This window comes from Paralichthys olivaceus, chromosome 10 (assembly GCF_024713975.1).
Source record: "Paralichthys olivaceus isolate ysfri-2021 chromosome 10, ASM2471397v2, whole genome shotgun sequence".
Lineage (NCBI taxonomy): Eukaryota > Metazoa > Chordata > Actinopteri > Pleuronectiformes > Paralichthyidae > Paralichthys > Paralichthys olivaceus.
This window is the reverse complement of record NC_091102.1, coordinates 19506790-19524526: the sequence shown is the minus strand read 5'-3', so window position 1 is coordinate 19524526 and position 17737 is coordinate 19506790. Positions and strand designations below refer to the sequence as shown.

Below are 17737 nucleotides of genomic sequence, written 5' to 3'. Positions count from 1 at the left end.
TTCAAAAAATCTTTGTTATTTCCTTTTCTTAGGCCGATCACCACAGATCATGCCAATCACCCCGTCTGAAAAATGCAAGAGGATTGCAGTTGGTTGTCCGATTATTCTCCAGTGTGAGGTCTCAGAGCCTGTTGCCCAGGTCTCCTGGTTTAAAGATGGGGTGGAGCTTTTTTGCAAAACAGGCCTTGATATGAAAAGAGACGGCAGCTTCAGAAAGTTAATGATTCATTCTGCAAAGGTGTCTGACTCTGGCCTTTACAGCTGTAGCCTCGCAGATGACGTTGTGACATTCCATGTGGACATTGAAGGTGATTTGCTTGTATTTAGTCTGAATTAATGAGATTTATTATAACTTTATTCTTATATTATCTGTACACTTCTTTGCGTAAGTACTCTTGAGAAAACTCTTTTTTCTTTCATTTTCTTACTATTTTTAAAACTGTATGGAAACAGGGCCCCCACAACTGTATGTTTTAAAAAAGGTTTCATGTGTAAAAACACAACTCGTTAAATAACCCAGCCTTCTGACAGCTTAACAGCAGTGTTCTGCGTTGCTCTTCTGATGCAGCTCCTCCTGTGAGGTTTTCAGCACTTCCAGAGATTGAAAGAGACAAATTTTTTGAGGCAAGCGACCCAATTAAGCTGCAGTGTGAAGCATCAGAGCCAACTGCCCAACTCTATTGCCACAAGGATGGAGAACAGCTGCTTCCAAAGAGTAAATGTGAAATTGAAACTAAAGACAACCAAAGGGCACTTGTTATTCAATCAGCAGAGGTCAGACACTCTGGGCTGTACAGCTGTGAGGCCACAGATGACCATAGAGAATTCAAGGTGGATGTTGCAGGTGATCCAAGTGTTTTGAGCTTTGTCAGAATCACTAACTTCCTTCAATTAATACTTGGCTACTTGAACAATTTAGGCTTTCAATATTTTATAATAATCTCAGACAATGTGTACTAATACTGTATTATGTAGTCTACTTTTAATAATTCAGTGGCAGACATATACAGTCAATTCTAAAAGTAAATGTAATGCTGTTGCAGCTTTTACTTTAAAGATTTATTTCGGAAGCAAAAACTTAAATGCCCTTTCAGACTACAAGAGGTTTCTCTTTTTAAGGGTCTGGTGCTCACTTAAAACTACGTATGATCATTTGTTCCATTGTCATTGTAATAATATGCAATGGTAAAGGTGGCACTAATCAACCAGAGATAATTATCAACTGAAAAATTATTTATTTTTTAGATACATTAACTGTTTTTCATTTTGGTTTTGGCTTTACAGTCTGCAACTTTAATTTGTACTTCAGTCTCATCAGTTTTGTCTGTAGATGCAACAAGCAACTGTATCCAAGCAGCATATTACAGTACTACCTGCTCATGCAGCGCTAAACAACTAAACCATAGACAGCCAAAGTTACCAGCCAACTGGTGAAAGTCAACCATTTATCAGCTACTGAGTCAGACATTTATTTAGGGAGAAGACAGAGCATAGAGTTTGAATATTGCTCAGGTTTTTTGAAGGGACACAAATGCAGCTCTAGCTTAATGCTTTGTTTGTTCTGTTGGGCTGGGTGTGTACATACAATCCTTCATAGGCTAAATGTTTGCCCCAACTTTGCATGGCAATACTATGTCAGTGTGTTAACTGACTTGTTTAAGTAGTGGCCCAGAATTCACTGGTCTGAAAGGGCATTACATATTACTGTATTCTAATCACTAAAATAAGATATAAACAGAAAAACAGTCAGATAAGACAGCAAGCAAACAAATCAAATTTAAACCGTTTTTCAGACATGACCTGCAGAGGAACTGTGGAGAATTGGTTCCGGACTTTCACCACAGTTTGCCTTTGACATATGCACAACTCAGCAGGAGATTCTCTGCTCAGACGCGTTCACAACAACAAATCCTCTGCAGGAGGCAGAGGCTGGAAATAACATTAATTCTACTGCGTTGATTACGTGTTTCTGTTTAAGGCACATCAACACTGGCGTCGGCGCTTATCACAACAAACTCTTGACATTGTCAGTGACGCTTTTCTTATTCTGGGATTTTTTTATTTATTTTTGCATCTGTCGCTTTTTAAAAGGGCCTTCTTTCGGACGTTTCCATTCACACACACACACCTCCTCTGCAGGAACTCTTGATGATCTCTGGAGTTCAGTGCCTGTCTGAAAGCACATGAAGTTTTGTCATTTAAATGCTGTCAAGTGACATACTGTATGTACGACATGCAATGCAATCATTTGAAATTAGACCAATTCATGTTCCATAATACTGGCTCACTGAATATAACTAACAATTTCAAAGTTAAATGATCTTACAACTTTGCTATACCAAACTACTTTTTCTTTAACCTGGAGACAGATGTCAAATTATAGCCTAAAAAGTGTTTTAACATAGTATAGCACAGCAAGTCTGATTACTATCTGGTTACTGTTCAATGGATTGAAATTCCTATAGCACCGGTTTGATTCTCAGCTGTTCCAGAGGCTGAGATGAACAAGTCTGTTGAAGCAACTAGCCTGACCAAACTGCAGTGCGAGATGTCAGCCCCTGCAAACCAGACCTGCTCATACGAGGATGGAGTAAAAATCTTGCCAAAATCAGGAGTAAACATTGATTCAGAAGGCAGTGAAAGGACTCTTGTTATGAAGTCAGCCCCTTCTTCAGACTCTGGGGTATACAACAGTCAAACTGTTGAGGATTCAGATTTCAACGATTTCTGTGTGGAGGTGAAAGGTGATATGCTTAGCTTTTCTTGGCAAGATGTTGTCACCATCACATCCATCGCAGCTGATTTCCTTCTAAACTTGCTAATTTCATTCTACATTTTCTTTTTTTTATTCATGCTTCACATTTAAGAACGAAATAGCATGTATTTTGATGAGTTTGTCGTTTCCCCCAGCACAAATGGTTGCATTCCATCAGAGCACTGCTTCAATTAACTTTCTGTTTGCCTCGAAAGTGGATTAACACCCACGGATGATTATGTCTACAAGGAGTTGTCATCTATAGCAAGGCTTGAGATCAGCATGTCTAAGCTGTGAAACCCTGACCTTACCACTACTGAATGCATGAGCATAAACAATGAATGCTTCTTTCAACCAACAGCTTACTTCTTTTTTGTACTGTTTTATGCAGCACCACCGGTGACATTTGCGGATATTCCTGAGGAGGAGCTTTTCAAGAGTGTTGTGGAAAGAGAACAGCTTGTTCTGTCATGTGACATATCAAGGACTGACGGTGTTGTCCAATGGTACAAAGATGGAGCTGAAATGAAACCAAGCAATAATGTTTCACTGCAAACAGAGGGCACGAGAAGAGACCTGACTATACATTCAGCCCAACTGTCCGACACAGGCACATACACATGCCGTGCAGGAGACCACGTTTTGATCTTCAAGGTTACCATACGAGGTAAGAAAATATCTGACTAAAACTCATTTACATTTGCTTTGCTGGTATAAAAGATGAATAATGTACATCATTTTTCCTTTTTATTTCTATCCTTCTTCCAAAGAACCTCCGGTGATGATAATTTACCCTAAGGAGGATGTCCATCTTGACCGTCATGTCCCTGATGAAATTATTCTGAGCTGTGAACTGTCTCGTGCCAATGGTGTTGTCAGCTGGTACAAAGATGGTCAAAAGCTGCAAGACAGTGAGAACATCAAACTCAAGATTGAAGGCCCTTATCGTCGACTAAAAATTATTTCCAGCCGAGTCGATGATTCTGGAGAATATGTCTGTGATACAGCTGACGATTCAATATTCTTTCACCTTTGTATTACAGGTAAAATCCCTAATGCTACATACATGTAGGTATCTCAGTATGTGTAGAAGGCCGGGGTACACATCTAAAGACTACTGGCCGATTTAACATTGCAAAAGTTTCAGGTTTTTATACCATTAAGATCATGTTACTTACTATTTTTGTAGAATACTCAAAAAGTTGTTTATATGTTGACTTGACATCTAGATGATAGTTTAAATGTCTTGTAGCATTCTTTCAATTAATCAGTAATGTAAACATTGCCTCAAAATGTCCATTTCCAGAACCTCCAGTGCGAATCGTATCCCCAAGTCAGTCACAAATGGAACTTTGCCAGCAAACCTCAGAGAGGATGGTTCTGAGCTGTGAAATCTCAAGACCCAATGCAGCGGTGCGCTGGTATCGAGACGGACTCGAAGTGGAGGAGAATGAGAACCTTATCCTAGAGGTGGATGGTGTCTACAGAAGACTTATTATACCTGAAACTACCGTCAAAGATTCTGCAGAATACGTGTGTGACACAGTAGACGATTCCATGACGTTCTTTGTGAACATAGCAGGTAATAAAATACTTAATGAGGAATATTGGAGTCCACTAAACGTGTTGCTGTGTTAATGTCTATCCACTACTAACACAAAATTCCTACTACTCAGAGCCTCCTGTTCGCTTCATACGTGCAAGGAAGATGGCAAGCAGAGTAGAGAAGCTGGTGGGGGAGACTCTGGTTCTAGACTGTGAAGTTTCAAGATCAAACGCTGAAGTCATCTGGAAGAAAAATGGGGAAGAAGTAGAAGACTCCAGGAATATCACTATCCTCGATGATGGTGTTATGCGTCAGTTGACCATTCACTCTCTAACAGAGAAAGATGCTGGGCAATATGTCTGTGATGCAAAGGACGATGTAATGGATTTCAGTGTAAAAGTGCAAGGTAGGTTATTATACAATATAACTCAAAATTAGATATGTTATTTCATTGATATGCAGAATTGATGGGAATTGTAATATTTTGACATAACGTAATTTGTCAGAAACAAGAGAAAACAAAACTGGTTGCTATAGAATAAACATTATTTGGGAGAGTCCTCTATTTCTGTAACAGAAGTTTAAAGAAAAAGGAAATACAGGAAAGGTAAGTGGAGTGAAGTGAAGTGGTAACCTGCAACCAGATTCAATTGGTTCGGTATTATTTAAGTTTGGTGTTTTGTCTGTTAATACTTCAGGGCTCTGCACTATGCAAGAAATAGTTTTTTTCTTGATTAAAATGGATCAAGATTGTGTTCCAATAGGATATTTTCTTCTTGCTCATTTTCAGAGTTGCCTGTAAAAATTCTTGGAAAAACTGAGGCAAAAACAGAAAAGCAGTTCTTAGTTTCAGACGACATTATTCTTGTGTGCGAACTGTCAAGATCCAATGTCTCAGTCAGTTGGTACAAAGACAATCATCTAATTGATGACACTGAGCGATACTGTATTGAGGAGCAAGGTGTTTTCCGATCACTGGTTGTCCTAAATGCTGGGCTCCAGGATTCAGGAGAGTACACTTGTGATGCACTGGATGATAAGATGGTCTTCTATATCACTGTCAAAGGTAATCATATTATAAAGTTCTTGAAGTGCTGATCCGTCCTTCCTTGACGCAGGAAAATAATTACTGGTGCTGTGTCTTTTGCGCTTAGAGCCTCCAGTGCAGATCATCGGAAACTCAGGCCACCCAGAGAATCACATCCTGGTAGCAGGAGATGACCTTATTTTAGAGTGTGAGGTGTCTCGGCCAAATGCCACTGTTCAGTGGTTATGGAATGGCGAGATACTGAAACCAGATCCTCGTATCAAAATCGCCAGCTATGACGTTGTGAGAAAGCTTGTTCTCTCTGGACTTCAGCCCTCGGACTCTGGAAAATACATTTGTGATGCGGTCGATGACAAAGTGATTACGATTGTTGAGGTTCAAGGTGAGTTTAAATGTTTTGTGCATGCAGTGTGTTTTTAACAGACTTTATGTGTTTTGCATGTGTGCAAATGCAACTTACAAACAACTGCTCTGTTAATGTAATTCTTCACAGAGCCACCGGCCATGTTTTTGAATAAAGAAGCAAGAAACATCTCAGCCTATGAAAATGAGAGTGTTACACTGAGTGCCATTGTGAGCCGTGAAAGGGCTAATGCTCGGTGGCTGAAAGATGGCCAACTACTGAACGAGGATAACATTCACATTTCCAGTGAGGGTAATACGCACAAGCTCACCATTAATCCTCTGCAGCTGTCAGATTCTGGAGAATATGTCTGTGACATAAACACAGATGAGATGTATTTCACTCTTTTAGTCAAAGGTAACTATTTGGCACTCCCTAATAAAAATGTGACCTTTGCTCACCAGTGAACTACTTGATTCGAAATGTCACATCTCTTGCGTTACATTATTTGTCTCATCAGAAATGAAGGTGAAATTTATCAGACCAGTGGAGAATATTGTGTGTCTGAAGGGAAGCAGCCTTACACTACGATGTGAGATCAACAAGCCCAAAGGAGATGTGCAGTGGTTAAAGAATGGGCAGGAGATCCCTCCGAGCCGGCGGCACACAATACGAGCACAGGGTCGAGAGCGAAGCTTCACCATCCACCAAATAGTGGAGGAAGATGCTGGAGAATATACCTGTGAATCCACAGATGACAGGACTTCATCTACTGTCAGTGTAGAAGGTAAGTACAATCAAATCTTTCAACTTCATACAGTCCAGAGAGAGATGTGTATGATTCATAGTCAAAGGGCCAGCTGACATTTAAAGTGTTGAATCTAATCCCACTGATTGCTTTGCCTTCAGCTCCCCGTGTTGTTGAGTTCATTGCAGAGCTTCGTAACATCACGATCCGTGAGGGAGAAGACGCAGTTTTTAAGTGTGTGGTTTCACCAGAGGACACTCAGTTGGTGTGGCGCCTCAACGGCAAACAAGTAGCTCTAAATGAGCGCACTGTCATTTCAAGCAATGGACTGTGCCATATGCTCTGCATCCACAACTGCATGGTTTCAGATAGCGGCAGAGTGACAGCTGATGCAGAGGGCTTGGTTTCAGAAGCAGAGCTCCAGGTTCAAGGTAACTTCTCGCCCCATTAACACTATAATTATATACATTTCAAATGACAGAAGTTACAACATTCAACGGTAGTTTAATCAGCTCTTATTTCTCTTGTTGTTATCACCATATTTTCTAACTATGAACTATTATCAGCAGGACTGGAGTGAATGTGAACATAAAAGTGAGTGGGTTTAAATGCCTGTGTACCATTAGTAGCACATTAGCATATAAGATAAGTAATGACCCTCTAAGAGAAGTTGAAATTGTTGGAGGTGTCTTTGACAGCTTGCTTTTAACAGCTTCTCCTGTTTGAATTCCTCTGGTAACTGACAGAGACAAGTGGCTCAGTGGTTTTGGTGTATGTGACACATTAGGAGGCAAGACTCCTCAGAGTTTTATGCTCGGTCTCTGTGCCTGAACTTCCAATGCAGCCCCTTTCACTGGTCTATAATGCATTTAGCTCTGTCGGGCTGTGGCTTCAGTGTTGGAGTATTGTTATGCAGAATCTGCGATGAACTCAAATACAATATGATCATATAAAAGCATTTAAAGGGTTGTCATGAGAAATGCTGCTCTGAATTAATTTCCAGAGGAACAGGTGCTATTCACCAAGAAAATGACGCCTGTTGTTGCTGAAGAATACAGTGAGGCACTTCTAGAGGTGGAGGTGAGTGTGGATTCAGAAGAGGTGCAGTGGATGAGGCAAGGGGTGCTGATCCACCCCGACGCCAAGTACACCCTGAAACACAAGGGCCAAAAGCACAGTCTCACCATACACAAACTGGCCATGTCTGACCGGGGCACCTACAGCTGTGAAACCCTCCACGACCGCACGCAAGCCCAGCTTACAGTGGAACGTGAGTGTGCACGTGTTCTCACTATGCCCTGTTCTTGTTTGTTTACCGCTGTTGCCGACAGCTCCACCTCCATCAGTGCCTCTTGTGAAAGCAAAGCTCAATTAACTGAGTAAGAGTAATTTGAGTGACTGGGGACCAGGATGGCATTTGTATTGGAACACGATGGCAACCAACAGGTGATAGTCTTACAGGCCAAGCTGACTCTCACAACAGGGCCTCTGTATTGACAAAGGATCAATGAAGCCCTGATGATTTCATTACCTATGTCAAAGACAAAGCAGATTACAGTTTAAAGTAAGTGCCTTATGAACAGCAAGTTAGTTTGTTTTTGTTCAAGTAAAAAAAATAGATTTCGTAAACAGAGTAAAAAAATATCCTGTTAACAAGCTCCACATAGGTTTATTGAAAGTAGTAGTAGTAATGTTGACACATTAAAACCAGTGATTAGGACGTACTTGTGTTTTTCTTTGCACATACTTCTTATATTTCTTAGTCTTATGATTCACAGGCCAGTGGGTGAATTAAAGGCTGTTCTTTCAACACTGGCGTGGGTGGGAAGGGGAAAGCCAGGACTTCAGGCTGCCGTTGGCACCTCCTATGAATTTGGAGCTCCTCTCATTGCATCTAAATTTACACCCTGGCCTTCAAAACTGAGGTTGTTGTCATCAGGTCTCCAAAATAAACACCCCTTTTTTTCCACAGGGAATGCTCGTCTGTGTTAGAATAAGTGAAAAATGTTGGCAGTTGCAAAGCTGGCTTTTGTATAAAGCCCACTACTCAAATGACTAAAATATCTCCCTGTGAATGTGTGCCACCTTGTATTGTTTAAATCCAGACTGCTGTGTGCAGAACAGTCTCTGAGCCCATTGTGTTACAGAACACGGACACTGTGTCTGCTCAGTGTTAAAGCAGAATAAATATACTTTGGGCTAATCTTTCACACAACTTTTCTCCAACTATTGATTTGAATTTATTCGTTATACAGAAAAGCACTGACAAAAAGTACTCGCAAAATTGATACTGTAACTAAATGTACTTGTTCTTTAACCTACTGTCCACTTTTACACTACAGAAGCTTTATTATAAGTTTGGTTAGTTTTATTATAAAACTCTAAGTTACATTTTTATAAAACTGCCAAGGATGTGTTATGTTATGGTCGTCTGCATTAGTTTGTTATCTAACAGGATTACTAAATCAAATTTTAGAGCAGATCTAGATCAGGGGACACATCCACAAATTTGATTTCATGTGAGCTTTACTGCATGCCCTTCTACTTACTTCATTGTTTAAATTAGTTTTGCAATTCTCTTTACAGCTCGTAAAATCACTATTCAGAGGGGACTGACCGACATTACAACCACAGAGAGAGAAACGGCCTCTTTTGAAGTGGAGCTCTCTCATCCCAACGTCCCAGGCACTTGGATGAGAAACAGAGTCAAACTTAAGCCGACAAATCACTTCCGTATGAGTGCCAAAGGACGAGTGCACAGCCTCACCATTTCTCACCTGTCGGTGGAAGACACTGGCACCTTCATGTTCTGTGTGGAGAATCTGAAGACCACTTCAAGGCTTGTTGTGAAGGGTGGGTTATTTATATTAGTTTAAAAATACATTTCATTGAATAAGCTTTGTAATGATGCAGGTAATCCAGTTTTAATGAATGCTTGTACCTAACATATTTTTCACAGCTCACAAACTGTGTACAGTACACTGCAGTGCTATCAAAACAAAATCTTACTGTACTAATTTTGCTGTGACCTCAGACTGGTGGCTATAGTGGTCCACTCAGATGAGACTGAATGCCAGCCAGTGGAGGCATGATAATAGAATGGAGGGCCGGCTCGGCTACTGTTCCCTTTATCCTGGCTCATGTTCCATACACAAAATAGCTTAGCATTGCCCATTGAAAAGTGGTAGCTCTGTTCTGACTTTTCTTTTAGTAGCTAGTTCACTCTCACACTGTAAAATAATCTGCTCCATGCCAAGTCAATCAGTACGCATCATCTCTTTGAGCTGGCGGCTAAAATACTGGGGATGACAACTGGATGAATATGTCACTGTGGTAAATTAGTCCAAAGGGTAGGTTCACATTTTTTATGTTTTAAAAATAATGCTCACATGTACAGACAGTGTGCATGTTGTCACATTTCCTCCTGTTCATATAGTCCTTTAAGTGACACCTTCCAACAGGCATCCAATGGAAGTGCATGTGTAATCAATTCTAAACTTGATCTAAGTTAGTATTAATCTTCAGGAGTCAAATTTTTAAATAAATAAATTGGTGGTACCTTTCAAAGTTATCTTGCACTGTCCGTATTTACTTGTAATATTAATTTAGCCAATAATGGACTTTGTCAAACTTAAATGAAGCCACTTAACTTTGTTAAATGTTTTGAATGAATGATGACAGTTGGTTTTGTCATCCTTACACTAAAAGCATGTAAAGGCCGGATTAACAGGAGGAATAATTACAGCATTAAACAAACCTATCTGATTTTCTTACTGTAAAGACTAAATTAACTTTTCAAGAGATATAAATTGGGTTCTGGTGTCTTAATTAAAATGCCTTCTCTCCACTAGAGCCCCCAGTGACCATTTTCAGAAAACTGGAGGACCAGAAATTCTCTGATGGAGTAGTAATCTCTATTGAGTGTGAGCTGTCGAGACACAACGTTGATGTCAAATGGCTCAAGGTAAAACGACCCAAATTCTAGTGGACACAGCATTTCAGTCACAACCAATTTTTAATTTGACTTTTAAAGTAAAACTTCTCAGTTGTCTTTTCTTTACTTAGGACAATGTATCAAATCCAGTTGTTGGATTGTTAATTGAAATAACATATTTTTGACATCCTTTTCAGAATGGGGTTGAGCTGAAGCCCAGTAAGGAGTTGCGCATTTATGCAATGGGAAGGAAACGATTTCTTCAGATCATGAAATGCCATGTCAGTGATTCTGGCATGTATACCTGCGATGCTGGAGATGCTACTACATCCTGCACTGTGGAGGTCTACGGTAAAGTCTGCTGTCTACAATACTATAAATGTCACAAAAGCACGGCTGGTTTCACAGATGTGATGCAATGGTAATGACCAGCTGGAACAATAACTTAAACCCAGGCTGACTAGTAGTATTATGCTGCCCTCTACTGGTACTGCATTGCAGCAATGTGAAAAGTTAAACCACTGGAGGTCAGCAAAGACAAGATTTTTAGGGGGTCATATTTGACAGTCATGAAAATAAAAAGAATATTATTCTGCAGAAAGGCACTAAAATGTAAGGTGAGGGATCACGAGCAGCAGGTACCCAAACATTGAAAGCCAAGACAACAAATCAAAAGACTTAACAGACAGATATGATTGACGATATTGTGGCACTACCTGGTTACTGCTGTCCAACCAGAGGCTGAAGAGGGATTAGCTGATTAAACTACACAAGCTGACATAAGATGCTTTTCTTTAATTGTTAACACTTATATACTTCAGAAAAGACACAGCAGCACACTGAGAAAACAATTACAGAAGTACTGAAGAACTCTTAAGTGTACAACACTCCAAATACTAGTAGTGCATACTTTACACCACCCAGTTATACTGACACTTAGATCGAGTACTTGAATATTTCCATGCGATCATGTTAAAATAATGAATTAAACGATGCTACCAGATACCACAGGAGCTGTACTGAATTTGCATTGACAGCAACTAATGCACGTTTTTTAGGAGCATTTTTTTGATTTGTCATAGCAGGAAAAACACAGGCTGAATGAATATGAATTCACAGGGATGAATTCAATTTAGCTTCAGTATTGTGCACTTAAACGTAACTATGCATTAGTTCATGTTGTAGTCTCAGCTGCCCTCCTTCTGAAACACGTCAAACTGTCTGCTGTAAATGAAAGGCGGTGTAAAAGTCTCTCTGGTATGAGTAGCACCACAATGTGAAGGAAAGAGGAGTGTGCAACACTAAGCAAAGTAAAGTAATAAGTATAAGGCTCAGGGGTTAGAGCGGCCATCCTCTAATCAGAAGGTCAGCAGTTTGATCCCAGTCTTCCCTAGTCCACATGCCAAAGTGTCCTTAGGCAAGACACTGAACCACAAATTGACCTTTCGCACAGAGAAAGTGCTGCACATAGATGCACTGTATGAATGAATGGGTGAATGTTAAACTGTACTGGAAAGTGCTTTGAGTGGTCATCAGGACTGGAAACGTGCTATATAAATACAGACCATTTACCATTAAAGTAAAGTTTACCTAATGAAGGCTGTTACTCAGTTTATAGTCTGGACATTTTCACTGAATGTCTCCTGTGAGGAGCTTCAAGTTTACAGCCACTCCAACTGTGGTTGGACTGGTAACGACAGATCGAATCATTCTAAGCACAGAAACATCAATCGAAACAAAAAAATAAATACAGAGATTAGTGAAGGTCAAAGGCTTCACTCCCTAAACATCACAGATATGAGACTGCGTGAGCACTACTGTTTAAGCAACACTGTCTCCATAACTAGAAAATACATTTAATTGTTTAGGCACAAGCAGACCCGTAGATTAAATGATCTGTTGGGGTTTAAAGTGTGACTGCAGGAAAGCAGACTTCAGAATATGAGATAGCATCATGCACAGATGTTGTGTGGATGAATTCTGATTTTCTCCTTGGCCAAGCTTCAATTAATATTTCAGCATAAGATGTCAAAGGGCTCCTGAACGCTTCCTTCACTGATGAGTTGACCACTGATCAGCAGATTTTCCACAACAGTAGTAGTATACAGTGTACAAGTTCATTTAAATACTAAAAGGTATTCACCAAAATTAAAATGTTTTATAAATAAACTGCTAGGGTTGTAATTGTGTGTGTGTGTGTGTAGATATAGATATAGATATATAATCTTTTCCCCACATTGTAGCCTACAGCTATATAGTGTGATCTTGCAGTCACTATAAGAAAAGGTCTTCTGATGTTGTCCTGTCATAAATCTGTCTTGGAAGACTGGTTACTAGGCAGATTATAGTGTTTTGCTGTATCACCAGTTTAGCCACTATAGTAATAGCTAGATGTATCCTAAAGATATTAGCTAATTGATTTTGGATTTTTTAACATCCTGTTATGACAAAAAATAATGTTTATTTTCTCTTGGATGTGGTTTTTTATGCTCTGTTTATTTTCATTAATTTTGATACTGTTAATTGGTGCCCACTGAAATCTTAAATATATTTTTTTGAAGTTTTCTTTTTACCTTTTGGCAGAGCGGGAGCTGTTGATCGTGCAGGCCCTCGAGGATTTGGACATCCAGGAGGACCAGAATGCCGTGTTTGTCTGTGAGATCTCTGTGGAGGATGTGCCTGGAGAGTGGTACAAAAATGGGGAGCAGATACAACCCACCAGTACCATCAAGATCCGCCAGGAAGGTCAGCTTTAAAATCACCAAATGTACATCACACTGGTGCACATCTCTGCACGTGATGTTTAAATAATGTGACAAGACAGATAAAATGATCAGATATTCTATGTAAACTCATTTAAGAGAGGACACAAATTATGTGTGTTGCATTGTTTACACCAGTAGAATGAAGATAATTATTATCTGGATGATTATTTATGATTTTGATTTATTCTTGTTTCAGGGACCAAACATTTTCTTCTCATGTGCAATGTGCGACCGGAGGACTCCGGAGAGATCAAATTTGTCGCCAGACATGTTGAATCTGTCGCTCACCTGGAGGTGGAAGGTATTCTGATAAATTAAAACACGTCAATAGGTGTTTCTAAGTATGCATAAATGTTTTTACATAGATAGAGGATGACTGTTTGTTGTCCTATAGCGCCACTCTGTACCTGAAACATGGCTTCACTTCTTGCCACAGGGTTTTTAATTTACACTAAATACAATTAAAGCTATGCAGTGTTTATTTTATGGTCACACACAAAGTCAAATACAGTAAAAACAGTGTGTTGATTTGTAGAACTTCAATATTTGTGACTACAGTAAGATATTTATACATTAATTCTTATTCTTATTAATTTTGATTTCTTCTTTCACCCCCTTTATACCATATGTGTCCTGAAATTCAACTGTATTAAATCCTTTTCAGAGATTCCTGTCAACATTGTAAAACCTCTGCAGGATAAGACCGTCCTTGAGAAGACCAGAGGGATGCTAGACTGCGCTGTGTCTAACTCCAGATGTAGCATCCGCTGGTACAAAGGCTGTAACGTCATACTGCCCTCGGAGCGCTTCGAGATCAGCAGTGAAGGCTGTTATCGCAAACTGATCATCCAGCAGGTGGTGCTAGATGATGAGGGCATTTACAGTGTCCAGGTCGGAGAGCATTCATGCTCCGCTAAGCTGACAGTGGAAAGTAAGAGGCTCCGTTATTATTCATAAGCACTTGTGTAGTTTACAGACACATTTGTATTTGTTTATTGCATAATATATAAATTGTAATTACAGACGAGAAGTATTATATCATTATCTGACTACAAAGCTTTGTGTTACATGTATATTTTCATGGGGTGGACATGCACAGTATATAGGCTACTTCACTACTGTTCTTTTTGGTTACTGTTTGATATTGATGAGGTTTTCATAGCCCAACAGTCATTAAACATGAAATAATGACAGTAGTGTGGCACTCCCCTCATACAAGTGCAACAGAGGAAGTGGAGGAGGCATAAACATACTGAACATAACCCCATACATAAGTCCATAGCTCCATCTACTGGCAAACGAAAACCAACATAGAGTTCTTCTTCTCCTGAAATGAAATTGTAGTGAGGGATTAAAATAGAAAAGCTGTTGGTATTTGTAACACGTGTTTTGATCTCATCTCACTCCTGCTCTGTTTAGATTTGAAGTATTGATTTGCAACGATCTCAACAGCCACAATATTCTGCTGACATGTCTGTCAAATTTACAATTGTAGCCCATGGAATATATATATATGACAGAGAAATGTAATTGAGTCTTGATATTTTATGTATGTAGTATTTTATGTTAAACATATAATTTATATATTTGTATTTACTGATAATTATTAACAAAAGAGAAAATATAACCAAATATATAGAAAAAAGAAAATACTTTTTAGATAAAATGTAAACATATGTTTTTTAAATCATCAAACATTAACCCATATACAAATATATCTCTGAGAGGCTCATATCTGCCAATATTATGGCCGATATTATAAGATGTCATAAATCAGCAGGGCTCTAGTTTCTATCCTCACACTGGTTGAGTGGGCGCCCCATGTACGTCTGGAGCTGCCGCAGCGGACTGACCGAGCCCTTTGCTATGACTTCGCTGCACAGTCTCCCCTAGGTGTAATGCCCCATAATATCTTTAAATAAAGAAAAAGATAAGTAAAGGAATTATATATGTTATAACAAGTTAACTGGAACAGTTAGTAATGTACTCCAGTATTGTTTTTTGTCTGAACTCTGATTAATACATTTCAGAACCTTACTTGAAATGTGTGTTTATGCAGATCAGCTGACAGCTTTCCCTCTGTGCTCTGTTTCAGCCCAGTCTTTGTTAATGGTCAGAGAGCTGAGAGATGTGGAGGTCGTGGCCCCGGATGACGCCAGCTTTGAATGTGAGGTGTCAGCCCCTGTTGCCAAAGCCCCTGTGTGGAGTTTGAAGGGGGAGCCCTTGCAGCCCGGCTCTCGGGTACGTCTGGAGAAGATGGGCACGGTCCACAGACTGACGCTCAGGCAAACGGCCCCGGAGATGAGCGGAGAGGTGGAGTTCACCTCCGGGAAAGCAAAGAGCAGCGCTCAGCTTCGAGTGCTGAGTAAGTGAAAGAAGAAGCTGTGTTTCTCAGAGAGCAGTTTACTTGACATGAGGTCGTTTCAGCTTTATTTGACCTTGTGAGGTAAAGTGATATGATGGTGTAGATTTATGGATACACCTGTGTACATGGAAGATTCAGTTTTGCTCTGCGTTTAGGCAACATGATTTTGAATAATTAACAAACACGTCACAGCAATTAATTCAGTTTAGTATACAATATGCAGTTAATACTATTTTAATATTTAATTCAATCTTATTATTTACATTATTTTATAGTGCCAAATCATAATATACATTATCTCAAGGCACTTCACATAGAAGGGCAATCAGTTGTAATCTACTGATTCCATATACTTCTGTCTGACTGTCTGAATGTGGAACCAATATCTCAAGAACCATTTATTCTATCAACGTCACACTTGGTATGTCGATTGTAAATTGCCAGAGGAAGTCTGGTGCCAAGTTTGATGTGATTTGGACAAGAAATACTTTCAATATTAAATATAAATTGAATAAACATGACCAGCGCTCTGTAGCAGTCAGTGGAGGTGGGGCAGTGTGTCTTCAGTCTTGAGTTGAACATGTCTCCCTCTACGTTCTGGGATAAACTACATCAGTGGTTGCTAACTTCATAATCACCGCCAGATCAATAATTTGATAATATTGATTTTACCAAGTCAGACTGAGACAGGTGTGTTGCAGGTGCTGATCTCCAATAGTCATCTCTTTAGCAAGTTGTCTCAAAGTAAAAGCACAATGTTCTTTTCACTACTGTAATGCTCTGTGGAATTACAGAGCTTTTATTTTGAAAAGTAAAATCAGTGAAAAACATTGACCGTAAAAACTTTATTGCAGATAAACCAGGTAGGATGAACACAGAATTTGGATACAAAGTTGTCTAACTTCACTCTGCATCATCGACCTTTTATGAAAAGCTCTGCACACAAACAATAAAACGTGACAGTATATCGTAGAACTGTTTGAGGAGGACTCACTGATGACAAGGAATAACTCTGAATTCGTTCTGGAGCATTAACACAGGACAAGAGAACAGCACATCCTAAACAGACAGGTTTACCAAGGGCACTAGTGAGGTTCTGTGAGTTTCATCCTGGCAGCTGGTGAATGGTGGTCCATTCCTAACCCAGTGTTGTAATTCAAACATCTGCCACTAGATGAAAGTAACAGCTAACGCTTGACTTAATGGCAGGAAAGTAAATGTGTAGGTGAGGAACATGGTGCTTTAATGCAATGATGATTTTTCTTTTAGATATATTTTTAGTATCCAACTTAAGAGCCAAGTTTCCATATGACGCTTAGACACACAAATAAAAAAACCATAAACCCTTCAGACTGATCCTGAATCATCTGGTGTGTTAAGGTTTGCTGCATGACTTGGCACCGCACACACGGCACATAGCAATAAATACAGTAAATGTTTTGGCAGAGAGACTGCAGCATTCTGTAAATAATAGCAGGTGTTTATGGTCCTACTCTATCCGTGGGCATGTAGGTCAAGCAACTCAGGGCACATACTCACAGGAGCCCGGCAGGCTATTTAAATAGACTGGAGAGTAAACTAATTTTAGTTTTATTATGTTGGCTTTAAATGAAAAAAGTATTATGTTCGGTCATCTGGCTGAGGTTATGAGCCATGTCGTAAATTCACCAAAGTGAACGTGTCATGACGCATTGCTTGAACTAAGTTGAGGATAATTAAAACTAATTAACGTGGTCAGCAACTCAAAATGGAGGTGACACATGAGGCGTTGACCGCACCATGTTGGTCGCAGCTGGGAGAGACATTAGCTAATTAGCTGGATTTGCTCTGAATTGATGAAAGACATGTGATACACTGTATGCAAACGTTTTGACTTGGTACCCGGCCTTTGGTTTAGTCAAAAATCTATTTCTGGACGGTCACATGAAGACATCTTAGATCGGTTGGCATAAAAGGGTCCCAAGATGAATCTGTGGGGTCACTCCCCAATTAAAGGTGTAAGAAAACTATTTCTGCTGTTTATTTTTATAATTTGCGATGCGTTTTAGTCCCAAAACGTCAAAATCTATGTCCCTCTTTGGTTAGACTGCTCACAGAAAGATTGGCAGTGACATGAGGTCACAATGAATAATTATAAAAATCTTTAATTTATTAATAGAGTACAAAGTGCTGCCCCAATGAAAACAAGTGGTTATAACAGAGAAAGCACATAAACTCTAATGGCAGTAATAAT

General features: G+C 39.5%; 1 protein-coding gene across 17 annotated transcripts in view; it reads left to right on the top strand.

Moving 5' to 3' along the window:
* The window catches only part of obsl1b (obscurin like cytoskeletal adaptor 1b), a 35563-nt gene that overhangs the window by 16208 nt on the left and 1618 nt on the right, over positions 1-17737 (top strand). For 11 of the 17 annotated variants that reach the window (XM_069533405.1, XM_069533407.1, XM_069533406.1 and 8 more), the window contains 20 exons: positions 33-308; positions 569-844; positions 2484-2744; positions 3147-3422; positions 3526-3798; positions 4062-4337; positions 4432-4707; positions 5092-5367; positions 5456-5731; positions 5843-6109; positions 6213-6479; positions 6602-6871; positions 7444-7710; positions 9027-9293; positions 10292-10404; positions 10572-10725; positions 12958-13119; positions 13336-13440; positions 13804-14070; positions 15235-15504. In XM_069533405.1, the coding sequence (XP_069389506.1) occupies positions 33-308; positions 569-844; positions 2484-2744; positions 3147-3422; positions 3526-3798; positions 4062-4337; positions 4432-4707; positions 5092-5367; positions 5456-5731; positions 5843-6109; positions 6213-6479; positions 6602-6871; positions 7444-7710; positions 9027-9293; positions 10292-10404; positions 10572-10725; positions 12958-13119; positions 13336-13440; positions 13804-14070; positions 15235-15504 (4875 nt within the window). The remainder of the gene's footprint in view (positions 1-32; positions 309-568; positions 845-2483; positions 2745-3146; positions 3423-3525; positions 3799-4061; positions 4338-4431; positions 4708-5091; positions 5368-5455; positions 5732-5842; positions 6110-6212; positions 6480-6601; positions 6872-7443; positions 7711-9026; positions 9294-10291; positions 10405-10571; positions 10726-12957; positions 13120-13335; positions 13441-13803; positions 14071-15234; positions 15505-17737) is intronic. The other 6 variants (XM_069533409.1, XM_069533413.1, XM_069533411.1 and 3 more) reach the window with 6 other exon arrangements.